Raw genomic sequence first — 27209 nt, forward strand, 5'->3', positions numbered from 1 at the left:
AATTAACTTAAAGAAAATGACCATTCCTGATTAGAGTCATGTAAAGGGAGAGAGGTGAAACTGTGGTGTGAACAAAGACAGATGGTTATAACCATCAATTGAGCAAAATCCAGGAAGATGCAGGGACACCGCCTGAAGGAATGGCTGCAAATATGAACCCATCCTTAACTTTGACCCGTCTTCGTCTGCCTTATAATTGATTTAGTTCCCGGGAAGACAGAAAGAAAAAGAGAAACTACAGTCAAGCTATTCATTTTAGAAATTTAACAGCAAAGTATTTTCTTTGCCAGGTGGAGTCCACATATAATAAATGAATTACAGTTCAATATATCTTACTGATATGGTAGTGACAGAGGGAATGACAGACATCAAGCAGAGAACGATGAGTCAGACATCAATATGTCTGCTCGTATTTGACTTTGCACACTGTGTATCAGACCAACAGTGAAGAGGAAACAAAAGCAACTCACACAATCAAGATCATTATCAAATTCAAAGGAAATAACAAAAGAAGAACATTACCTTTCGCTTGTTGTTAGGGCTCACGTACAAATAACTGAGTATTGTCTTTGCTCCTACTTTGTCATTCAGCTTCTGGTACGTTGCTCCGTAGTCAGTTGACCTGAAATTTAATTAGAAAGGTCTGATGAACACTTGATGAATTACTTGTTGCAATTAAAAGTCCCTCTCGGGAATTCAGTGTGAGAGGGGAAAGAGCACTGACGTAATTAAGTCCCTTTTGTGCTCAACGCAGCAACATGAACCCCAGCGGGAGAACAGGGGCCACATTATGGTCACTGTGTGGTGACTTCAGCTGCTGTATTTATAATGCAAACAAACAACACATCCTGAAACCAGAGCTATCACTGATTATAAAATAGTTGCGTGTAAAAAATTAAAAATACAAGTGAAAGCCACACTACACATAAACACATTTGCGTAAAAGTGTCTATATACACAGACACACACATAAACATAGTTTGTTCCTCCAGATGTTTATTAGTGTGGTTCAATAAAAAATTATATTCTTTGATTTACTAGTAACAATGCAAACTTTTACAATCCAGTATCGCAGAAATTATACTAAAATCGAAATACTATTAGCAAAATCTGAACATTCTTAAAAAGTTCTTAAACACCACAGATGAAAATAAACAGCATCAGAATTAAATTCCCCACCTGCCAGGTACAATAAACACACTGTACAGGGAGTTAATGTAGCATTCATGCAGAAATGTAAACAACTTAAATACAACAGTGCATACTGTAGGGATCCACAGTCCGAAAGTGTTTACGGAACGAGTTGAACAAGAAGGAGAGAAATATTGTAGAGAAATAAAGAAAACGCTGATAGAGTCTATTCAAGATTACATTTTTAACATACAGTATATGGAAACAAAAAAACACGTTTTGGCTAAATTATGTGTTAATTAAATCAAATAAACATATTTTCTGAGCAAATTTTAGCACTTTATGAATGTGTATAATATTAATAGTATATTCCTCTCAAATTTGTTTAGAAGAAAAATTGGACCATTAAATTAGAAAAAATTGCTTATTCTCTGTTGCTTTTTACATTGTAGAATTGTTCTACTGTAAATGGTTTCTCACTTGCTGAGATGTAAAAAATGTAATGCATACAATGATATTTTAGAGACGCTCCCAACAGTTTGGGGACAACCCTTTCCTGTTTCAAAATGACAATGCCCCTGTATGACAAAACCAGGTCCAATTTGGCGTGGAAGAACTTGACTGGTCTGACCTCAACTCCATCCCATTGGGATGAATCTGAACGCCGACTGTCAGCCATGATTTATCTACCACCATCATTGGCAGACCTCACTAACGCTCATGTGCCTGAATGGGCGGGCCTGCAGCCAGGTGCCTTCCAAGAAAGGTGAGGGCTGGTATAGCATGTTAATACCCTTTGTTGTGTAAAGAAAATACACATGTAGTTTTGCCAAAGAGGTTGGAAAGACAATGATGCATGAACCTGTTGCCTCCCATAACCTGGTGTTTTTCAATGCGGGTAAGAGTGGTCCTGAGGATATTCACTGATGTACAGTGAACTGTTGTTTTAACATGTTTCACTGTGAATTGTATCCAGTGTGTTCCCAGGACATCACCATTTCCAACACCTGATGGTGTGCCTTCAGACAGCTGCTTTAATAAGCTGAAGGGGGGAAATATTAAAACAGCTGTGGATGACAGATACTGGTAACAATTACTCATTAATCTGCATACAGTTTAATTTTAACCTGATGTAGAAGATGTTTCTAAATTAGTTACTAAAAGGAAACTGTAAATATTCCGTATATTCCAAAGCACTATGAAATGACACTTCAAGCATCTGATTAAATAGTAAAAATGCAAAAACACAAATGAATGTCAATTTTGTGTGGGTAAATGGTCCAAAGGTACTCTGTGCAGGCATAATAAGATTATGATTAAATTGATACTACGGTGTCACATTTCTCTTTATCTCTTTGCCACATGCCTCTTCTATTCCTCATTCATCTTGGAACTGGAGTAGTGGGTTTTGTCTTACATGACTGGCAAGCAGAGCCACTTCATAATTTCTCAACTGTTTAAAGCTGATTTATCACTCTTTTCTATGTAAACAAACAGCAGCTTTGAATGAGTGCTGAAATATTCAAATGTTGGTCAAAGCGCTAATGCGAAATATAGCATTTCATACTGTCTTGGAAAGTTTGAAAGACTTATCTGAGCTGTCAGGTCTAATTTATTTTGAGAGGCCTGAGGCTCAAACAAGGAGCTATTCTAATTTCACATGAAGATAGAGAAAAAGCCCAAAGCATGTGAATCTTAAAAATGCAGCAAAGTGACCGCAGAATGCCTCGTGTGACTTCAAATGAAGCAATCACTCACATCGACTGATGTTTTTTTTCCCCCACTTTTTTCCGTGTTGCTGTTAAATCCAGACTAAAGTCCTTGTTTGAAGGGTTCTGAGAGCTTCCCGCTTGAAGTTTACAAACAGCCATAAAAATACAGAAATATTCATGGCACACTGTCAATTTTGTCTCATTTACTAGCCCTTTGAGATTATTACGGCCCATGGGGAGCAAATACATTGCCACCAGGCGAAGTCTCCTGGATGAGTCCAGTATCATTCATCAGAAACCATCAACACCCAGGACCATGGGGCAATGACATCTTCAGGCTATTGATCAGCTCCTCAGGGGCCAATGTCACAGAATCACTTGATTTAGGGGCCAATTACTTATTTTTAGTGTCACAGTAATGTTCAACATGAACCAGTAAAATGGCCCAACCCCAGCAGATCCCAGGAAGATGAAAAGTTACATTAAATAGAAAATGATAGTTTCTCAAGGATGATGATTCTTAGTGAAACTTGTCTGCCTTGCTTGTGGCATTTGAAAAGCTAGTCAGTGGTTATGTGTGGGTGTAAAAGGTAGCTCTCATCACGCTGCTGTCATCCTTTGAGAGGATGTTGGCTCCACTGGAGGGGGGGAAGTTAATGAAACATTGTACAAGGACACAAGAATGATGTCACCCCCATTACAATGATATGGCTAACTGAGGAAAATGGATTCTGGATTTGTTAGGAGGACAATTGAGCTTTACTACATCTTCAAACACTCTTACATACACACTCAATCCAAAGCTTCAAATATCCTTGAGTCAACCCCCGATTTGATTTTCTTTGATCAGAATTATGTCTTATGTGTTCTGTCAGAGTTTCAATATTAATTTCCAGTCTACTATACACTGATAGGTAGCTACTACACAGCTTTTAAATCCTCTGTTGGGGTTTAACCATTAATCATGGTTTGGAGGATGACAGCTGCATGCATCTCAGGATAGTTAACATGTGGTCACTCACTGCATTAGAGTGCAGAAAACACCAACAGCACTGTTTGAGACACTGGACAAATGGTGAGTGTGCTAGGATGAATTTATGAAACCTTCAGCACACTCAGACAGTATATCTTCTGAGTAAATCATACACTATCCTCCCTCCCTCCCTCCCTCCCTCCCTCCACATCCGCAATCCCTTTCCATCATATTCCTGCCCTTCGGGTTTGGTGGAAGACTTCCACTCTTAAAGCTACATTAGACAACAGTGTGTTAAAAAAAAAAAAAAAAAAAGTATGGTTGAAAATTGCAACAGTTAAGACTGTCCCGATACTTCCTGGTGAAGTAGCTTGTCATACACCAGACCGGCGTCGCGTCATCATGTCACGGTTCAGTTCAGGAGGTGGACCCACGAGCAGACAAGACACACAGGGGCAGGTTAAATGAACAAAAGATGATGTTCTATCGTAGAGAAGGTTTCAGTCGTAGTCATCTGGACACGTTTCGGCTCCCATCCGGAAGTCATTCTCAATTGAGAATGACTTCCGGATGGGAGCCGAAACGTCTTGATTCTGAGAACAGTGTCCAGATGACTACGACTGAAACCTTCTCTACGATAGAACACTCCTGGACGAATGAGGGACTACACCGTCTTAAAAGATGATGTTATTAACTTACCGAGGAGGAACACAAAACAACTAAGGGCAACTGAGAAGCCCAGGTAAAAAAATCCCACCAACAATAATCCCAACAAAAGTAGTCCAACAAAGAAAAATTCAGAAAGAATCCAAGGAACAAAGGGATAAGCAGGAATATGAGGAACAAAAGCAGACGACCTGACAACTCAAAGAGGGAAGACACATGGACTAAATACACAAGAGGTTGTTAACTAACTAATGAAACACAGGTGACACAGATAACAGGCAGAAAAACACACAGACAGGAAGTAAAACCAAATGTGACATATGAGTGGCATTTCAAAGTAAAACAGGAAATAACTAAACTAAAATCTAAAAACAACACATCAAGCACCAAGCACGCTCCTTTTGGGGGGAAAAAATTGGCTTTCACATAACATGAGAAACTACTGTGAGTTGAAAAAACTGCATTGAAATGATGGAACATAGCTTTTTTAATTTAAATTATGCCAAATAAGAAACTAGAAACAACCGTATTAATAACCAAAGCTTTCACACTGAGATTTGAGGCACATAAGATACATGAATATTCACTATCAGTGTGGTAAATAGCTTCATTATGCTATTTACCACACTATCCTTCACTATCCTCCCTCCCTCCCTCCCTCCACATCCGCAATCCCTTTCCATCATATTCCAGCCCTTCGGGTTTGGTGGAAGACTTCCACTCTTAAAGCTACATTAGACAACAGTGTGTTAAAAAAAAAAGCTTTCACACTGAGATTTGAGGCACATAAGATACATGAATATTCACTATCAGTGTGGTAAATAGCTTCATTATGCTGGTGACAGTTACTACTGATGGATAGCTAGCCTGAGTGGGAGGCTACTGGAGTACAGTCATAGCAGCATCAATAAACATGACTGCTTTCAGCCTAGCCTAGATCCAACAGTTAACAGGTTGGTTATTTACAGACAACACTTAGTCTAACACTACATGGTGATTTGACATCTAGACAAATATGTCTAGATGTCCAGATAAGCAATGGCTGGCCAGTGTGTTGGGTCATTGATCCGCTTGGACAGGGGAAGATTGAAGGGGCCTGATGGCTGACCCATCAACCTTAATTTATCAAGGTATCGGAAACGCTCAGGTTCAGGCAAGGTTGCAAAATAATTATTAGACATGTCTATAAAACAAAGGTTTCTTTAATATGAGAGGAATGCATACGAACTTGTCAAAATTGTAATGCAAACACACATCAAATTGCATTGACATCTATAGAATCTTTGGTTTTCTATCCCCTAAAAAGAGGTGCGGCCGTGACGTCTATAGGGAGGGGTGTGCTGGGTTTTTTTGCATCAAAAGACACACCCCTTCTTGTCACGGTCACAAATCTGTCCAATCAAAAGAGACATATGTCATACACATACCACTGTAATCAGCAGAAGTAATTTTTTCCAGTGACTCTGATGTCCATTGAGGATAAACATTAATAAATCCTTCTGATTTATCTTGCCTCACAATTATCAAATTTAGTGTTTTCTACAGTATCAAAACTAATCCAGTTGATTGTTGTTACAGAGTGATCAGGAACTGTTAGTAGCTAATGTAGCACAACTTTTCATGCTGCAGATTCACCAAATTGTGATCAACTCTATGCTAAACAGGAGGGTTGAGGGGTAGCCCACAGCTAACTGACTTATACTTCCTGTTAACATCACCCAAAGCATTGTGGGAACCCTGGTGGCAAAATCTTGAAATTTACAGCTTAATTATCCTACAATGCAAATAAGGAGTGACAAAATTTATAAATAAGCTTTTTTTGTTTTACACTATCAATTACAGTCATTTGTAGTGATACTAGTTGCGATGGCAGCCAATATATCACAACAACTATTAGATGGATTGCTAAGAAATTTTGTACAGAGATTCATGATCCCCAGAGGATGACACCTTTGGTGATCTCGACTTTTCATCTAACACAATCATCAGGTCAAAATTTCAGTTTTGCCAATAATTTGGTTTATGACCAAATACCTGCAAAACTAAAAACATCCCCATCAGCCTCAGCTGCACTTTTTGTATAGTGCTAATTAGCAAATGTTAGCATACAACATATAAGTGTCTTTTACCATGTTAAAATGTAAAAGTTAAATATGGATACATCAAGGTAAGAAGGATTGTGTTTATATTTAAGCCAATACATTTAAGACAATAAGATGGTGCCAATACGTTTTTTTTTTAAAAGGAAGTAAATAAGGCAGTGAGAGAGTTACAGGGAGAAGGTATAATCTTAATGTACTTCTCATAATAAAGAGTACTAGACACTTGACTTAAACATAAACAAAAGCTAAGACATTTATATCGATCTTGATAAAAAAATATTTACAGTGTGTGACTTCTTAAAATATCTATATATTTCATATTGCATTTCTTATATGTTGTGATTGAAGTTGCACATTATCAACATTATCTGTTGATAGTGCCATAAATAATGTGCCACAGATCTACCAGTCTTATTCTTCAAAGTATAGCTTATATCCCTAATTGAATACCATGGCATGTGATGTTCAGTAGGGTTATGGGTTAAACATGCAGAGAGTATGACAGAACACAAGACTCCGGTAAGAAGAGGGGAGGAGGACCAACATCAATGATGCTTGGTGCTCAAACGTAGTCAAAGTTGATGGACAATGTTCCCCATATGTCAAGTCTTTATTGTTAAGATGTCGACCATACTACCTGCCCAGAGAGTTCACCAGTGTTGTTGTTGCTGCTGTTTACATTCCTCCAGACACAAATTCAAAAAATGCACTACAGGAACTGTATGAGGTCATCAGCAGTCACATGACAAAACAACTAGATGGTCTTTTTATTATAGCTGGTGATTTAAATCAAACAGACCTTCGAACTGTTTTACCTAAATTTCACCAGCATGTCCACACCACCAGGGGAAGCAAAAATCAGCTACAAAGCCCTGATCTCCCCAACAAAGAGTCAGCTGTCAAGTCTACTCCGCCTTCAGAAGACCGGCCATTGTCAGTATCCACAGCGGATGTGAGAAGAACCCTGCTGAGAGTGAATATGAGTAAAGCTGCTGGGCCTGATAACATCCCTGGCCGTGTACTTAGAACATGTGCCAATCAGCTACTTGATGTCATTACTGATATTTTTAACATATGACTGTCACAGGAGATTATTCCCACCTGTTTTCAAGACAACAACCATTGTCCCTGTAACAAAAAGGTCTGCAGGTCTAAACAACTACCGCCCTGTGGTACTCACCCCCATTCTGATGAAGTGCTTTGATAAAATGGTTCTCCAGCGCATAAAGAACAACATCCAAGCCAGCCTGTACCCTCACCAGTTTGCTTTCAGAACCAACAGATCCATAGAGGATGCCGTCTCCACTGCCCTCCACTCAGTTTTCACACACCTTGAAAATAGCAACACTACATCAGAATGCTGTTTGTTGATTTTATCTCCCCCATTAAACTGATTGGCAAACTTAGCACTCTGGGCTTTAGTACTACACTCTGCAACTGGATATTGGACTTCCTCACAAACAGACCCCAGACAGTTGAATTGGCGGTCACACCTCCTCCACTCTAGTGCTCAAGACCGGAGCCCCTGACATGGAGAGAACTCATATCGGAAGGAAATCAACAATCTTGCAGAGTGGTGCACAGAGAACATCCTATTGCTCAATGTCAGCAAAACCAAGGAGCTGATCATTGATTTTAGGAAAAAGGAGGCAAAGACACACACCCCTGTCTACATCAGTGGAGCTGAGGTGGAGCAAGTGAACAGTTTTATGTTCCTGGGAATCAGCATCACAGAGAACCTGTCCTGGACATTACACATCTCCATCCTGGTACAGAAAGCTCAAGTATTTCTTAAGGGAAAATAAGAAGGCAAAATTACCCTGCCAAGTTCTTGTTAACTTTTACAGAGGAGCAATAGAAAGCATCCTGACTGGAAACATTACAAACTGGCAGGGGATGTGCAGGACCAGAGGGCTCTGCAGCAGATGATTTAAACTGCCCAGAACATTATTGATATCCATCTACTAAGCACCAGTGATATCGGAGAGGAGAGGTGCCTGCACAGACCCCAAAGGATACTAAAGGACAGTATCCACCCCTGCCACAGCCTATTCACGCTGCTGCCATCTGGCAAGCAATACAGATGTAACCGCTGTCGTACCATCAGACTACAGAGCAGCTTCTTTCCTCAGGCTGTGAGACTCCTAAATTCATCCTCAGTACACCACCATAAATAAATGACATGGAACTTTCTGTTACGGTTTTGCACATTACCAAACCACTAACTTTGTATAATATATGTATAAGTAACTGTATATATTGTTTTTATTTTTATTTTTATTCTATTTTAATTTTACATATTTGTATTTATCTTCTCTGTGTGTAGCATGAAGGGGGTTACAACTTTAATTTCATTGTGCAGCCTTGTGTTGTAAAATGACAAATAAATGTACCTTGAACCTTGATATCTGAGTAGCTTAACATAACCTGAAAATTAAAAATAACGATACATGGCATACCTAGCTATGTAGTAACTATTAAAGTGTGTTCAGACTGAAACTTAAGTAAATTTTTGCCTTGTGTTATTCACGCAAATTTAAAACGACTGTGTAGTACCTGTTTATTTTGAACAACTTATGTACCGCTTATGTAACAACTCTGACTATGATGGATTTCAGAACTCACCAGGAACTCTGGTTATTTCTGTTAGTTTCTTCCAGTGTTGAAATATTTTCATGCTCAGACGTGTCTTTGCCTCAAGCTAGCAAACTCAGATATATGCATGCAAGCTTGCATATTTCCTTTCTTTATTCACTTCAGTCTGAACATACCTTTGGAATTTCGCTACCCAACCTAATACTTTGTTGAGTCCTGTCAGGTTTGGGCTTTTTTGTAGCATAAAGCTTTGGTCCAGGTATGGGTCTGGTTATTTCCAAATACATTGCATTAGCCTGGAAAGCTAACAGTCAGTAAGAATAAAATAAAGCAAAAATATAGCCTTGGTTGCTGAGTCTGGTTGGGGTCTCAGATAGTTGGCAGTATCAGTTGGGATCAGCTGGGTTGGGTCTTAAACACCCGAGTATGGGGCCAGTTCAGGTCTTAGCTGTAGGCCGCTGCAGAACACAAGTGACTATAAGCCTGTAAATAAAGGAAGTGAAAACTACTTTGGCATAAAGCAATGACAGACAGGTTAACAGACGTGTGCATGCTCAGATCACGGCACATGATTTCTAGGTATAAAAGTTTCAAGCTGTTACCTCATGCTGCTGTTTGGGGCCACCGCATGCAGCGATGCCTAGTTTATCTTCTATCTGCTGAATATTTGGCATCTTAAATGTAGTTATCTGTTGCTTTGCTACTCTGCCTCTCTTCCTGTCTGTAAATTGCCCACTAATGTTCTGCACTGTCATATCTTCTGTTCACTCATCTGTCTTTCTGTCAATCTGTGTGCTTATCAACATGCATCTTTATTCATCCTTCCACTACTACAAGCACTGTTTTTTCAAGGCATCAGGTTTATAATGACGTGAGTGAAACATCAGTAGTAGATGCAGCATTACGAGGGTAATGTGGTTCAGTCATCAGACACAAAGCAATAGCCTCTCTTGGGTATCTATGAGCTAAGTGTAGTCATGGCTATGGTACATTTACCATAGCTGTGGGTGAGAGCTTAAATGTTTAGGCAGCCTCTGTGGAAACTTAACCTGATGTCAATCAGGCCCTTCATGGAGGAAAAACTCCATGAAGGGCAGAGAAGAGAGAATCTGGAAATACTTTCCTCAAGAAACAGCAGTTAATCAGTCAATATTCAAGTTAACCTGTCAGGACTACTATATGAAAATGCACCAGAGTAGTTTACTGAAAAATTATTTTAGCTTGGTTTGAGACAAACTGACTAAAATTATATGAATGTGTTCCAAAATCCAAAAGTGTATGGATTGACTGTTTGATGATGTAATATAAGTTTTCTATTTAAGGTTATATTACCACAGTAACTCATACTAATGAAGCAAGTCCAAATAAATTTTTACTACTCTCCCTGATTTTGTCCCAGTAACGTCACCCAGATCCCAAAACGAACTCACCATTTATGTTTTGAAACTCAAATATAAGCTTTGTCAACTTTCCAAATAATGAAAGTGAAAATGTGGGGTCACTATTGTAGACTCAGAGTTGAGAAAAGTAAAGTAAAATTTAATTGCTACACCTCATGTGGTTAACAGAGAAAGGTGTTTCTGCTTTCATTTTAATTAACTTGAAGATTTTATATTTGAGTAAATTTCAAATTTATGTGTAGGTTTTATGCGTAATCCACACGTTTTATGAGTAGTCCACACGTGCAGAGGTATTTTTGAAAACAGGATTTTTCCTCCTTAGTTCTCAAAAAAATCCTGTCCACACAAGCACTTTTTTAAAGAAATCTCCGTCCAAATGAAAATGGAAAACACAACTGACGCACTGCCAAGAGCATGACAAACCAACAGGCAGCGATATATAACCCTAACCCTAAAGCCATGTTGGCCAATCAGAAGTCTGCTAAATAGCAGAACAACTTTTTTGACAACACTGATCTCATTAGAGTTGTCTGCCCTTTAATGTGCGGACAAAATAGCTCACTGAAAGACAACAGCAATGTCCTTGACTGGGACTCCCTAAAAGTCCGGAATTTCGCCTGGATGGGCATGCTTTTGCATGGGCCTATAATTGTTCATTAGTGATGTGTCTAGCTTGATCTTTTTTTAAGAGTGGCTTGATGACTGCAGTTTTCAGGGCCTGTGGGAAGACACCTGAGAGAGGAGACATGTTGACAATATGTAGAAGATCTGAGGCCATGCAATTAGAAACATTTTAGAAAAAGCCTGTAGGCAGCAAGAGGAGGATTTCAGATGATGTATAATGTCCTCTAAGTTTTTATGGTTTATAGGATCAAATTGTGTCATGCTATTTGAATTGATTTTAATTGGACACAGGGACAACACATATCCTGTATCTGATATGGAGGCACTGACTGCCTGTCCAATTTCCTGAATTTTGTCAGTGAAGAAGGAGGCAGGGTTCGGTAGCCTGTCGACAGTAGCAAAGAAGGTACGTGCATTATTATTGTTTTTGGCGATGATGTCTGAGAAGCAGGACCACCTTGCATTTCTCAGTTCTATATTATAAATGCGAAGTCTCTCTTTATGTTAAAATGAACCTGGAGATGTGTTTTTCACCATCTGTGTTCAGCTGTATGACACTCTCTTTTTCTCTTCTTACCAGCCTGGCATTTCTCCATGGAGATCTTTTCTTACCAGAGAAAGACTTCACCTTAGTGGGTGAAATGGTATCAATAACAGTTGTAATTTTAGAATTGAAGTTATCTACAAGCTCATTGACTCAGACCCAAGAGAGGGCGGGTGTGGAAGAGAAAGCCTGAATAAATATTTCACTGGTGTTTTCAGTGATGTACCGTTTTGTGATTACATCTGTTTGAACTCCTTGCACACTTTAATTTGTGTGCAAGGAGATAGCACTCTCAAAGAAAACACGGGAATGATCAGAGAGAGCAACACCACAACTTTAGAAATGTTCAGACCCTTTGAGATGATTAAGTCCAGAGTGTGCCCCTAGTTGTGTGTGGGCTCCGTCACATGCTGAGTCAGTCCATAGTTATCAAGAACACAACACATGTCTTTAGTCCCTCTGTCCTGGAGGTTGTCAACATGGATGTTAAAATCACCAACAATAACTACACAGTCAAAGTCAGTCAATACATATTATAGACAGCAGCTCAGTAAAGTCATCAAAAAAGTTTGCACAGTATTTAGGTGGCCTGTAGATGTTTAGAAATATAGCTCGAGAAGAGGAATTCAACTGAAGAGCCACATATTCAAAAGAAGCAAAATTTCCATAAGACATCTTGCATTGGAGGGAATCATTAAACAAAATGGCAAATCCACCTCCTTTCTTATGCACCCTAGCTTCGCTCATAAAACTGAAGTTGGGAGGGGTAGACACAATAAGAACAACTGCACTGTTATCTTGGTCTAACCAAGTTTCAGTTAAAAACACGAAATTAAGATTGTGCTCAATGATAATATCATTGATTAAAAATGTTTTTTCCTGCCAAAGACTTGACTATGGAAGCATATACAAGACTATACTCAAATGATAATGTAAACTTGAAAAAGAAAATGTAATTCCACAATAGCATTATAATTTTACACAATTTTACAGAATGACTATCTTTCCTACCAGTAGCACTCATCCCACTAATCATGAAGTGCTTCAAACGGCTGGTCATGACACACATGAAGAAGACCATCAACGTCACAGTAGACCCCCACCAGTACGCATACAGACTGAACCATCCCTTAGTTATGCTGCTAGACTGGCAGGAGACTTCCCATGATGCACTGAGCTCCTCTCTCCTCCTCTCCCTCTCCTTCTGTATGCATTCTTATCCCATTACTGCATGTTACTAACTCGACATCTTCTCTCTTCCATAGTTTTGTGCTTTCTCGTCTTTCTCCTCTCTCCTTCTGTCGCTTTCAGCAGGTATTTCTACCTCCAGAGCTGCAGAGTCTGGCTCTGTGATTGCAGGCCACCTACTGCACCCATGTTCCTGCTCAACACCTACAATTATTATTATGATTATTATTAGTCTTATTATTATTATCATTATTATTGCTATTGCTATTATTTTATTAATATTAACACTACCATTACATTATTTTAATTTTAAAATTATATGTGGAATTTGCATTGTGCCACTGTATGCTCACTCTCTCTCTCTCTCTTTCTCTCTCAACCCAACCAGCAGCGGCAGATGGCCGCCCACCCTGAATCTGGTTCTGCCCAAGGTTTCTGCCTCTTTAAAGGAAGTTTTTCCTTGCCACTGTCGCCAAGTGCTTGCTCTTGGTGGAAATTGTTGGGTCTTGACCTTCTCTATAGTAAAAATTAGATAACTTCTGTTATGAATTGGTGCTACATGAATAAAATTTAATTTAACTGAATTGAACTGCTCCACTGCAGATGCCATCTCATCTGTGATTCACCTGGCCCTCACACACTTGGACAGCAAGGGCTCCTGTGTCAGACTGCTATTCCTGGTCTTCAGTTCTGCCTTTAAAACCATCATCCCACAAACCCTGAAAGACAAATTGTCAATACTTGGACTGAGCTCATCTTGCAACTGGATAGTGGACTTTTAACAAAAAGGTTAAAATCCACAACATCTCATCCTCCCCCATCATGCTCAGCACTAGTTCCCCCAGGGATGCGTCCTGAGCCCCCTACTGTACACACTGTTGTTTTACTACTGCCAAGCAGCGGAGCAATCATATTGTGAAATTCGCAGACGACACGGCAGTGGTGGAACTCATCACTCACAGCGATGAGTCCATGTACAGACAGGAAGTGGAAAGACTGGAGGCCTGGTGAAGAGTAAACAACCTTTCCATCAATGTAAAGAAAACAAAGGAGATGATTGTGGACTTTAGGAAGACTGGCACCACTCCCCCTCCCCTCCACATCAGAGGAGCAGCTGTTGAGATGGTCTCCTGCTTTAAATACCTGGGTGTGCACATCTCAGATAACATCACCTGGAGCATCAACACAGCCAGCATAGTGAAGAAGCCCCCCCAACGCCTCTACTTTTCGAGGAAGTTGACACTTCAGTCTTCACTTCCTGCATCACTGGGTGGTACATTAACTGCTCTGCTGCAGACAAACAGTCACTACAGCGGGTGGTAAAGACTGCACAGAAGATCATTGGCAGCAGTCTACCCACCATCAGTGACATTGACATCAGCAGGTGCAGGAAAAAGGCCTCCTGCATCATGAGGGATTCTACCCATCCTGTAAATGGATTGTAGGAGGCTACGCAGGAAGCAACGCAACATCAGGGCTACTCATGTCTGTCATACTATATCTCATAGGCGACAATAATAATGAAAATTACATTTGGTTATGACTGTCTTTCTTTCTGTCTAAGACATTAATGCAGCTACATTCCTTCCTAACAGCCAAAGTTACATCAGAATAGAGTCAGAAACTAGGCTACGCTGAGTTCAAGGCTGGTCAAGGTAATTTGCTGGATAACACTGCCAGCTCCAGTTGCGTTGATCAGTGACTTTCATGTGAGGGATTTCTGGTGCCCACAGACATTAAAACTTATTTAGGATAGTCGGCTATTCAGGCTCGTCATTTGAGAGATCTGTTTAAGACTTTGACTTAGACTGTCTCTTTGCTTTGAATGTTTCATTAATTCACACTATGAGATACTTGTGAGTATTGGTATTCTTTATTCCTAAGAGTAGTGCTGGGAGCAGTTCAAATTACATGATTAAAAACATCAGAAATATGTGGAGCTAAGTCCAACAGTCCCCTCTGACCAATTTATTGTGTCAAACTCATAGCTGCTAAAGGCTTTTCTAGAAATGTCATGAGCTCATGTGTGATAAGCTTACCTCCATAATGAACTCTCAGTCACACTGTTGAGGTTGAAGTCAAATAGTTTGGTCAGCATCAAAATCACCTGCAGAACAAGACAAGCATTGCAATCAATACACAGTCCTATCGATCAAATGTCTGGTGAGCAAGTTAAACAGTATCAATGCAAAACTGACAGGAAGAAAAACGAACAGCAGTCAAACAGTGGACATTTGACAAAGACCCTTGTATCCATTATGGTGGAAGCATTGTTTGGACTTTGAAAAACCTTTTTTCTACACAGTGTCTGACAAAATGTATATTGCTCTTTATTGTTTGCATTTGAAAAGCAGCTCAAATGTGTACTATGATCTCATTATGTTGTTAATAGTGAAATTAGAAACTTTATACTGTAATTAAGTAATTTATTTTTAAGACAGCCAGTTAATCTTTGAAAAGTGTAAGCTTATTATTTTAAATCTTTTGAGAATATGGGCTAATTCATCCTGTATGAATGGAGGCACTGAGCTAAGCTAGGCTAACCTTCAACAAACAAATGTTCAGTCTGCGAGACACTGAGTAAGAAGTCCCAAGTCCCAAGTTACATATTCTTATTATGTGTCTCTGTGTTTTAATGTTTCTGTAAACATTAAAATGCATTTACAGAAATGTAGCCACTCTAGTGTCATTTGGAATAACCAGCCTACCCTCCCATCATATCAAACTGCACTTGACTTTGTTTGCTGAGTGGGTTGTAGTAGCAGAGCTACATTACAAAACCTAAATAATGTTTAATTGCAATTCCACTGTGTCTTTAAAACCATGAAATTTTGTCTTGTTAGGTACCTTGATTAGACTGTGTAAGACGAGGTGTTAGTGTTTTGAAATATCTTTGCCAGAATTAAACTCAATTAATTTCAACACCAGGGATCTACACCCACACCACACTGTGAGCTTCTGAAAGCTCCAACTATATTTTGCCATGCATACTACCATACATCGCATCGCTTCATGTGATTTCCTCTAATTGTTTCAAACTCATTACTTAATCATATCAGATTGATTCTGAACACTCCACTGTAAATATTCCTTATTCCACCCTCAAGGTATATGGGATGAGGGAAAGTGGGTCAGCCAAAGTCTTCAGGGAAAAACAGAGGCAGAAACATCACATTTTGCTCTGAGCATAAAAGAAGTAAAGCAGCACGGAAACTCACTATCTATTTACTTTGTGACTGGAGGTGTATTTGAAATGGATAAAACTCTAAAGAAGCAGAAGAGGCAAAAAAAATCTTCACAGGGAATGCTGCAGTTTCAGTTTAATATAGTCCTTTTTTAACAGTTGTGCAGTGTTCTTACTTCTCTTGCTCATGAGTTATGTTTGGTTTTGATAACACTGTGTGAAAATCCCCAGGGATATTTTGTGGTGACTTTGACAGTTATCTGATGACCCCTATGTATTGTGGGTAACCTGCGGCACAATGGTCAGGTGATATGGCGTGGGCAAAGAGGAGATGCTGCCAATGGAGAAATTTCTGTTCACATAGTATATTGCTTGTGATGCATTGGTAAATCCTTATCTCCAACTTTGCTATCGGGGAAACTGCTATATGTACAAGGCAGGCGATGCATGCAGATATTTCCCAGTGCATGGAGTAAAATAAACAACCTGAGTCCTTGCAATTTATATTTGTTGCCTTTAAGTTATGTGCCACGGTGCACAGGGCCAATATCCAACTGTTTCCCCTTGGCCTGGCTGCCTTTTGATTCCTCTACTGCCTGTTATTGAGGCAGCAGCCAAGCCGCTGTATGACTTGTGTGACTTTGTGAAACAGTTCCAACAGCATGGGGTTCCTGCGAATACAAGCAGAACAGATGCACCTTGGGTAGTGAAATTACATTGCGAGGTTGGGGCTCCTGTGATCAAGCTTATTAAGTATGCGCAACATCTGCAGCCCCCAAAACACCCAAAACGCGCTGTGCACTCGGTCAACCCGTGGCTGGCAGGGTTTTGGAGTGTTGTTGAGGATATGTTGTGGAAAATAACCACCAGGACAACAACAAGTAGTAAAAAGGCATTGATTTAGAGAGGTTCAGGAAGTAACTTGGTGTTTTCAGCACGGGGAGGATTAGCCTGGGGAATGAATAACCTTAAATGTCCGGACAAGACCTTTGCATGCTAATGACTGACCAAGTCCATTTAGCTGCCCAGCTGGAGGCTGAATTCATACTCGCACCACGCAGCTTCTCTCTTTCTCTGTATTCCTTCACTTTATTTTTTACCACCCCCCCCCCATTTCTCTCTCCTGTCACATGTGTGTGTGTGCGTGTGTGTGAAAGGGCGAGAGAGGGGTGAAGGTGAGGGTAATGGTGCAATTATGTTTTTAGCATCTCTGAGTCGTGCTGCTGTGGGTTTGCGTTCCTATGTGTGTGGGTCAGTGGATGTCTGGATGTAGGTGAAGTGAAGGAGCAGTTATGCTTTTTATGGCTTGTGTATATGTTTGTGTGGGTATATTTGTCTGTGTGCACACTGTAAGAGTTAAGGCTCTATCTCCAGATTCTGGATAAAGTCCTCTAAAAGGCTGAGGTATAAGCCGGCTGACTTGGCTTGATTAGTTGAAGGGCAGTGTGCATATGGGCCCTTCTGTCTGCCACATATGGGGACTATGTAGGCAGTCATCAGCGAGTGGCCCTGTCAGATGGGTTCCCACTGGAAAGTGCATATGCTCCATCACTGACCATGCCAATTAGGCCTGTGGGCTTCTCCTACTGTAAATACTATGATGAGGCAAGGTTCCCCTCCACCAGGGCCAGCAGAGGCAGAATCTAGACAGACACGCACTCACTTCTGACAGTTTGGAGATGTGCAGAGGAGCATGAAGGCATCAGAATGAGATGGATGTAGCTGGTGTGTGTTACAGTTTGAGAATAGAGATGCAGTGATTAACAGATGCTTTAAAACACTGCAGTTGCAAGCTCCATGCATTTAGAATGCAGTTTTTCCTCAATTATTTTCTGACTAATAAACAGCCCAGATTGCTAAACATTGGTATGTAACGCCATATATAAACTCCCTGGGACACACACGTCTGACAGATCTTGATCAATTTTGATTCAGATGAAAACACATTATTTTAAGATATGTGACAAGCACCTGAAAACCCTGTTTCACAGGTATGTTTCACTTTTATATTCGCAAAAGGCACAAGTGGTGAATCTAAAAGATGTAACAGGCTAATCCACAGAGAGGAGCGGTCCTGGCTCAGTGATACCCCATGAGCCTGACAGTTTGAGGTATTTGGAAATGTCAGTAGGTAAAACTTGTTTACATCATTATATGTATGTTTTGCAGTGTTTTCTCTCTCTTAGTTTTCATTAAAGACTGAATTTATTGATTTAAAAATAAACTGCAAAACAGTTTCATTAAATGCATGTGTGGCAAGAAACTTCCTCTGAATATGCATTGCCTTCTATGCTTGGATCATTTTCTTTTTTTCCCCCAAGTAATGAAACAGATCTGTCCCCTGGAGAAATCTGGTCTCACGTGATTACAAAAATGAGATGTGAGAAAAACAAATAGTTCATAATGCCCTGCAGAACATGAACCCAGCACATTTCCCTGTTTTGGGAGCTTCAGAATGTGTGTTAATACTCTGCATTTCATATTTGTTTATTCTGCCTTCTTGTGCCCCAGGAAATGGTAATTGTTGTTTGTATATGCGTGTTTGGGTATTTTGATCCATGATGATATTTTCTCTCCTCCATCCAAGGACAATTACCAGACAGTATAGGAGATAACAGTGTTTGCTAGCAGCAAAGGCATACTTTTGATTAAAAAGAAATAATGGGGAGATATTTTAAACACCTAAAGCTTTGCACAGACACAGTTGTAACTGATCCCCACCCGGAGCTTAGGCTTCCCTTCGCATGACTAATAACACTGCTTTTTTTCACACATTTGAAAACCTTCTAAACAACCTCCTGAGATGCATCCAAGTGGCAACGTCCGGGCCGGAAAAGTGAAGCCAATGCGGAAGTGCCTTAAACCTGCATTCTTTCTAATGGCCACCAGGGGGCGACTCCACTGGTTGCAAAAAGAAGTCTGATTGTATAGAAGTCTATGAGAAAATGACCCTACTTCTCACTTGATTTATTACCTCAGTAAACGGTTTCCTAATGAGTTTAGGGTCGATATCGCTAGTTTCAAGTTACAACAGCGAACTGCTGTTGTTGGAGGTGGGGGGCGGGGGGTCGCGAGATGATTTCCAGAAACTTTATTTTTTTTTTTTTTTATAAAAAAAGAGGGGTCGTCAGCAGTCTAATTTTGGGAAAGTTTGGGAACCCCTGTTCTACAAAACAGCACGATGTTCATTTTGTAAATTATGGTCCCATTTAGAGGGAAATAGATGATAAAGCAGGGTCTTAGGGCGTGGCTACCTTGTGATTGACAAGTCGCTACCATGGCGACCTGTCAATCAGGATAGAAGCGATGCGTATCCACTGCTCTGTGTGCATTTAATTAGCTGTGAACTTGTTTTTGGGTGCTGTCGGTGTTTTCGTCTAAGAACTTTGACCCTTTCAGTGTGTTTTCAGTTCATGAAAGTTAATTGTAACATTTTGGTCACATAAAAATGTCTTGTTCAGCGTTTGGTTGTACTAAAAGACACTCTAAGAGTCAGCTGTTTTTCGGTAGCTTAAATTAGCATCCCACTTAATATCACAGTTAACGTGAATTACAAATGCACCTTGCTAACCTAGCTATCACTAACGTTCAAATCAAAATATAATACACTATAATACAGCTAAGATAAATTAAGTACAAAGTGGATATAAGTATAAAAGCTAAAATAAGTGTAGGTATATAAGTGGATTTACAGGTTGATAAGTATGTATGGTATAATACAATGTAATAATATAAGTAATAAGTAATAGTGCAATAATGAGTACTGTCAAATTAAGTGTAGCAGATTAACCAGATTATTAGATGGTGGATATTGCACAGCAGTAATGTAAGTATGAATAAATATCAATAAATAGGGAATATTAAACAGAAAACAGAGTATATTACAAAGGAGTATTAAACAGAGAATATTGCACAATATTTCAATTATTGCAGTGATGTTAGAGGGAGGAGTTAAAGAGTTTGATGGCCACAGGCAGGAATGACTTCCTGTATCCACTGTGGTGCTTTTTGGTGGGATGAGTCTTTCGCTGAAGGTACTCCTTTGTTTGACCGACACGTCATGGAGTGGGTGGGAGACACTGTCCAAGATGGCATGTAGTTTGGTCAGCATCCTCCTCTTTGACACCACCGACAGAGAGAACAGCTCCACCCCCACAATGTCACTGGCCTTACGGATCAGTTTGTTGAGCCTGTTAGCGACCGCTACCCTCAACCTGCTGCCCCAGCATGCGACAGCATACAGGATAGCACTAGCCGCCACAGACTCATAAAACATCTTTAGCATTGTCCGGCAGATGTTGAAGAACCTCAGCCTCCTCAGAAAATAGAGGCGGCTCTGGCCCTTCCTGTAAAGCGCTTGAGTGTTCTTAGCCCAGTCCAGTTTATTGTCCATGTGTACTCCCAGGTACTTGTTATCCTGAACAATGTCCACACTGACCCCCTGGATGAAAACCGGGGTCACTGGTGCCTTGGTCCTTCGTAGATCTACAACCAGCTCCTTAGACTTTGTCGCATTGAGTTGCAGATGGTTCTGCTCACACCATGAGACAAAGTTCCCCACCACAGCCCTGTACTCAGTCTCATCACCACCGCTGATACATCCCACCACAGCAGAGATTTGGATAGCAATGGACCACCTTAGTTGGGACACTGCAGTCCACACAGAAGTTAATGTAGCCAGTGATGCACTCAGTAAGCCCTCAATGTCCTCTCCATGTGGCTCATAGAGTGCATCCCAGTTTGTCACCTCAAAACATCCCTGATATGTCTCATAGGCCTCTTCTGACCATCTCCTCACTGTCCTTGTACTCACAGGCTGACTTTTGACCAGAGGCACATAGCAGGGTTAGAGGTGAACCAGACTGTGGTCTGAATTACCCAAAGGGGGGTGGCGGGAAGAGCTGTATGTGTCCTTAATGTTAGCATACAGCAGGTCAATGCTGGGTGAAATTAGTCAGTGTTGTTGAAACACCGTACATATCATAAAGACCGTACTCTTTATAATATTATTTACAGAGACCCAAATAATCCCAGCATGAGCAAGCACTTGGCGACAGTGGCAAGTAAAAACTTCCTTTAAGAGGCGTCATGGACAGTGACCTACCAGAGGCTGTGTGCTCCCCCTGGCCAGCGGGCCACCGCGTTCAAGATGTGATTCTGTGCATCACACTTTTTTTGGACATTGTGGAATTGTTTTCTATTGAAGAAGATGAACAGATTTGAGGATGGTGTGTTGATGTGCACATGTGTACAGTACATTGCTCAAATAAATCCCTTTTTATCTGGGTCTGCTGAGCAGCGGTATATGGAAACTGAATGTAGCCTACTGTGGTGTTAACTGGATGACACCCTGGATAATTTTGGGCAGCGCACAACTAACAGTGGACTAGGAGAAGCCAGATCTAAAACCAATCTCTCTCTGGAAGGTCCCAGCAGGAAACCGATGGTGGTGAGTAGGCCTACTTACAGATGAGGTGGAGCGGGATTACTGTAGATTGTTTTGTCTCTGATCTAAATTGAAGCTCCAGAACGGCACACAGGTTTTGCAGAATCTGCATTGGTAACCTAATCATCTTTAATAGGAGTGTAAACATTTAAAATGATTAAATGAATAAATAATTGTATAACATTTTTTTCTGTGTTTTCATGAAATAAATTGCTTTTTCATCATTATTAATATTTCACAGCACAAAATGCAAGTTGGCTTTTGTGCGTATCAGCTTAGTGTGGTCTAGGGCAATTTTGATCTTACCTGAGAACAAGTGGGAAGTACTCAAGTATTGATGAATGCCACGAATGTTCATGTGATCCATTGTCAATATAAAATATATTGATTAGTGCAGCTTTAAAGCCTTAAATGAGGCTTTCACATAGCTGAGGCACAGAACTACATAGATGAATGTATTGATAAGTAAGCTATACATATACAGTATATATTGTATATAGTGGCTTCCTGTTCATTGTAACTTTCACACTTTCTATGCTGCCCCTCATCTTTCATCATTTCAATGTTTCAATACATTTTACAGTACATAAAATAATTATCTTTACTTTTAAGACCCCCCAATATTTTATTTTGAGGTTTACAGATGGTCCTAGGTGTCAATTATGATGTACTGTACTGTATAGCCTACATGCAACACTAGCTGCTCTGTCATCTTTGCTGTACTCTGAATGTGCAGAAAGTTGCGGATTGCAACTTAAATTTTTTATTACGCAACTTGCCACAAAGATGACAATGCTCTTCTTGTTTATTTCTCTTGTTATCTTGACTGTAGCAGGCAGGGTTGACTGGTGACCCTGAAGCTACTGTTCCAAGTTAGATGTTTTTGACATATGGCAGCCACTGTTTCATTAGTGTATGTCATTCTGGTTGTTGTTTGGGGCATATACATCTACTGTCTTTTAGTCAATGCACCCTCCAAAGAAACACACAATGTAACTCACAGGTACAGTACAGTCCTTTGCGGCCTCATTTAGCCTGATTTCTTTCAGTCTTCATTAGAATGCACAGAAGCTGTAGAAAAGCATCATTTAAACATGCACCAGCAATGTGTGTTATGTTATGCGATCAAATGAAATAAAATCTAATTTCTTGAGATAACAGAAAACATATACATCTATTCTTTTATTTCATTGGAGCAGATTATTATTGATATGTAATGCTCATAGAATACTGAGGAAGTCTTGAGCTTGTGTGACTACCTGCCATTTCATGTGCTGCTTGTTTGATCCATGCAGACCTGTCACCTTTGTTTTTTTTTGTTTTTTTTGGATGCTGATGTGGTTTTAGGATTCACAGCAAGTATTTTCCTTGATCTTTAGCTACTTGCTGCTCCTAATTGGTTGTTAACCCATTTTGCAACTTGTAGATTTTCTTCTACAGTATCCTGATAGATTCAGTGTATGAACATTACTGTAAATAAGTAGTTGATCATTCATGGATCTTTGTAGAGCTGCTAATCCCTTTCAAGACATGAACGGCTTAAGGAAGACATTGATGGCCTCTCACATGTGTATATTTTCACTCACATGTATATTTTACTTTCAAACCCAAACATACACACATATTTTCACTCTCACATACCTATATTGTCACTTCCATATATGTATGTATACTTTCCTTTCACACACATACAGTATTGACAGCATGAAGGTGATTTCACAATGCCAAAGTTATCTACTTATCTGATTACACTGGTCCTCAATCATAGCAGTTATTCATAGGTATTCATAAGATTCATGGCTGCATTTAACCATATATTTGTGTGTCTAGTAGTTAATGGTTGTGTGTAGATAAATATTTCACATATAGAGTCGTTGCTCTTCATTTTCAACTTACTTTCAGTCACTTTACGTATCCGTTCCTTATTTTTACCTCTTGCTACCTGATTTCCGTTTAGTTCCCTCAAAGCTAATTTCTGCATTATCTCTTGACTGATCAAGAGAAACGGCTTAGTGTAAAACGGAGCTAAATTTTAACTACATGTTAATGGTGGAGAATGTTAATTAAATTGCTGCTGCTTTCCTACATATTCACTACAGTTGACATCAATTCAGACATTGATACAGTATTTCAGAATCCTATAAAAATCCTTTCAAAATCATTTTAACATTCCAGTTGCTTGCTGTAGTACGTTTCCTCCTTCCATGTAACTGGATAAGAACCTGCACCAGCTTCTTAGCCAATTAGAGACAGGTCATTAGGTAAATGACGTGCCTTCTGTTTCCACTATCATCTTACATATACATAAAATCTTCTCCTATGCATATGTACACTCTGTTAGATACATATATTGTATGTGAGAGGCCCAGAATAAAATATGGCTAGTACAGCCTCTCATATGTGTGTACTTGCCTGTGAAAAACTTTCACAGCTTTAAAGGAGTGATGTGCTTGGACAGAATGCATATTTTGGTAATAAATCACTGTTTAGCACTTTGTCGATAACACTTGACACAATTATTGAAAAGAAATTCATGAACGCTCGTCTTGCTGATAACAGACACAACATCACTCCAAGAGCGTTATGTGCTCCTGCACTGAATGAAAAGCTAAACAACAGCCTTATTCAACTTCAAAACTGGGTTACTCACCTAGCAAAAGTAAATCATGTTTGAAAGACATATAGTCTTCCTAGTCTGATCATTTGAACAAAATGACAGAATATATTAATTTTAATCACATGTAATCAATTTTTCTGTTACCCAAGGATGTTTTTCACATGCAGTGATAAATAAAAAAGCATGGATCCAAGTCCTGCTTGGTAGACAATCAACTTCTGTGAAGTTTGTGAGAATTGCTTAAGGCACTGCCTCGCCCCACAGACAGATGTATTTGTCCCCAAGCCGTGTTATAAAGTAGAATCAGGAGTTTTAATGTAATGAAGAGAGAGTACATGCTGTGGAGAGGCTGCTGGAACGTGGAAAATAAATTCAGAAAAATCAGGGAGATCTCTCTCATGTCATCGTTTTAGCTTACGTTGAAATCTGTTATCATATACGTACAGCAGATGGACAGTGATGAATTGAACCAGAGGAATCTTACAGTGTAGATTAATTATTCAAATTGGCATTGTTAGGAGTACCACTGATTGCCTAATTGTTAAATAATCCTATAAAGGAATTTATAATAACATCATCCCTAGATGCTGTGGTAACAGACGAATAAAAAATAATTTTTCAACTTTCTCAAAGAGAATTAAACTTCATTGATTTTGCTTAATTTCATCCAGTTTGGATGCTTTAGGGCTGGGTAGCTGTTGCCCAAGGCGATGCTAGATTAAAAGAAGTCCCCTTAGGACCTGCCTGGAGAGCAAACTGATGGTGGTAACTAACAAGCTCTTATGTTTCCTACCATCTCTTACTTTAGTCCCATTATTCTGAATTAAATATTCCCTATTCTCATCATTTGCATTTGAGGGAAGGTGATTAGACAAGTCTGTGATGAAAAAAGAAGCACTTCTCTAGAGCGTCTCACCTTACCTCTGCTACAGCTTAATCAACACAGACAACAATGCAGAATCGACATCGACCCTCTTTTGTTATTTGCCTACTCCTCCTTCTGTATCATCATAGCACTGTTTAATTGCTCTCGCAAATGCCAGCATTACACATGTAATTCATTTGTGTGAGATATCTGTGTTAAGAGAGTTTAAAGTGAAGTTGGAATATTAGATAGATGGTAACACAAAAGATGAACAGGCTTTTCAAAGAGGAAAGTTGACCCGTCTGTTGGCGAAGGCGTTGTACAGAAATGTAAGTTGCGATCATGCTGATCGTCGCCTTGTCTTAATGCCATGGTAATGAGATGATCAAGCACCGTCCCCCGAGAGCCTTGGAGAAGCCTTTTTTCTAAATGTTCGTAGACAGCTGTATCACTGCTCACAAAGTTGTTAGGAGCATTTAATCGGATTGCATATCCTGCATACAAACGTATAGATCACCTAATGTACGTGCTGCAGCTGTTGGTTTTAAATATACCAAGAGATACACCTTTTAGTCAGGAAGGTCAAAACCAAATTGTCAGACTTTACTTGAGTTACCGGTACTTGAGTTACCATTGGCATTTGATCCATCTCCTCATGATACCAGTTCTGACTAAGAATTCAACCCAGCCCACACAGGAAGTCATTCAAGGCCAGGCTGTCGAGCCAGCAGTGGCCTTGGCTGCAGTATGCATGTACAAGCTGAGGCAGAAGGCATTTGGGTTCCCCTATTAGAGGAATAAATCCAAGGACAAATGAGCAAGCTTGGCAGGATTGAAAGAGAAAGGAAAGCAGGCGAATCAGAGGAATTCTCTCTTTAAGTATCATCTGTTGACTCTCAGGGGCTTCTAACCACAGAATCCATTTGCAGACGATGCAGTCAGAACAACTGATCTGAATGGGTTTCATTACTTGCAGACGACATGAGTAAACATGATCAATGTCTATCTGCTGTGGCCTGTCAGCATGCCGTAAATGACCACGGGCCTTCAATGTGAACCTCAGTTCAATGCAACTGATGGGCTTTTCGCACTACTGGGATTATATGTAGGATATCATATTGGTCTTCACCTCCCAAGGTGGCCTTTAAAGTTATAATTCTTAGGATATTATTTATATCAAATCCTATTTTGATACTATTTATGGCTGGCAATTATCAGCAATAGCAATTCAATGTACAGAATTTGCATTCTGTAATTACCTTTCTACATTTGAATCTGAATCACTCAAATTGCATTATCATGCACAAGGGACTGACAAGAAATAATGTATGCATGTTCTGGGCATAATGTGGAAGACAAAGACAGTACATGTAAGGATTTAATGTAAAGTGCTAGATAACTTTCGATCATGGGTACAGACATTTTTGTTGACTGCCTACTTTAGTTAGTTTATCAATGTGATGTGACGAAGATGTGACTGACGTGATGTGACGAAGACGTAATGAAGATGTGGGAAAGGTGTGAAAAGGCGTGACAAAGGCGTGACTGACATGATGTAACAGAGACGTGGTGATGACATGACAAAAACATGAAAAAGACATGCAAAGGCGTGACAAAGACATGACGAAGATGTGATAAAGACATGACAAAAACATGACTTGTCGTGACTGATACCCTCAGCCCAGGATTTCTTTGAGCGTGCAGTAAAAGATAAAGTTCCTCTTCTTCTGCTGAATTACTGACAGAGTAGCTGTTCAAGTCGTGTTTTATGCCCCCAATGGTTGATACATTTAATTTTGAATGGAACTATGGGGCCTGTACTATTAATTTGCACTAGTTACCACCAGTAATCACAGATGTTGCAAAAATAGGTTTGCCTATTCAGAAATACCATCAATCTGCCTGAGTGGTACTGTTACATGTTCTAGGACAATTTTTACACAATTTCAAGCAATTTGAAATGGTTTGGGTTTTTGACCTGTACTGTATGTCCACAGTTTTTGATCAAACAGCAAATATCTGTATATCAACTGATAGAGGAGAGTGTTGCTGGGCTGTAAGAACAACGTTCATGGGACAATCTTAGCCTTAGAACTGTCAAAAAAACATACTGATAGCTAATGTTCATGGCTTTTGTCACTCCTGTTGTTTTTCATATTTCC

At 39.8% G+C, this 27209-nt stretch overlaps 1 protein-coding gene across 6 annotated transcripts in view; it reads right to left on the reverse strand.

Annotated features, from left to right (window-relative positions):
• The window catches only part of LOC122873236 (VPS10 domain-containing receptor SorCS1), a 200291-nt gene that overhangs the window by 105561 nt on the left and 67521 nt on the right, over window positions 1-27209 (reverse strand). For all 6 annotated transcript variants that reach the window (XR_006377379.1, XR_006377380.1, XM_044189675.1 and 3 more), the window contains exons 2-3: window positions 14975-15042; window positions 523-622 (exon numbers count right to left, since the gene is read on the reverse strand). Coding sequence is in view for 4 of the 6 variants with exons in the window: in XM_044189675.1 (XP_044045610.1) it covers window positions 523-622; window positions 14975-15042 (168 nt within the window). In the remaining 2 variants the exon portion in view is untranslated. The remainder of the gene's footprint in view (window positions 1-522; window positions 623-14974; window positions 15043-27209) is intronic.

This window comes from Siniperca chuatsi, linkage group LG3 (assembly GCF_020085105.1).
Source record: "Siniperca chuatsi isolate FFG_IHB_CAS linkage group LG3, ASM2008510v1, whole genome shotgun sequence".
Classification (NCBI taxonomy): Eukaryota; Metazoa; Chordata; class Actinopteri; order Centrarchiformes; family Sinipercidae; genus Siniperca; species Siniperca chuatsi.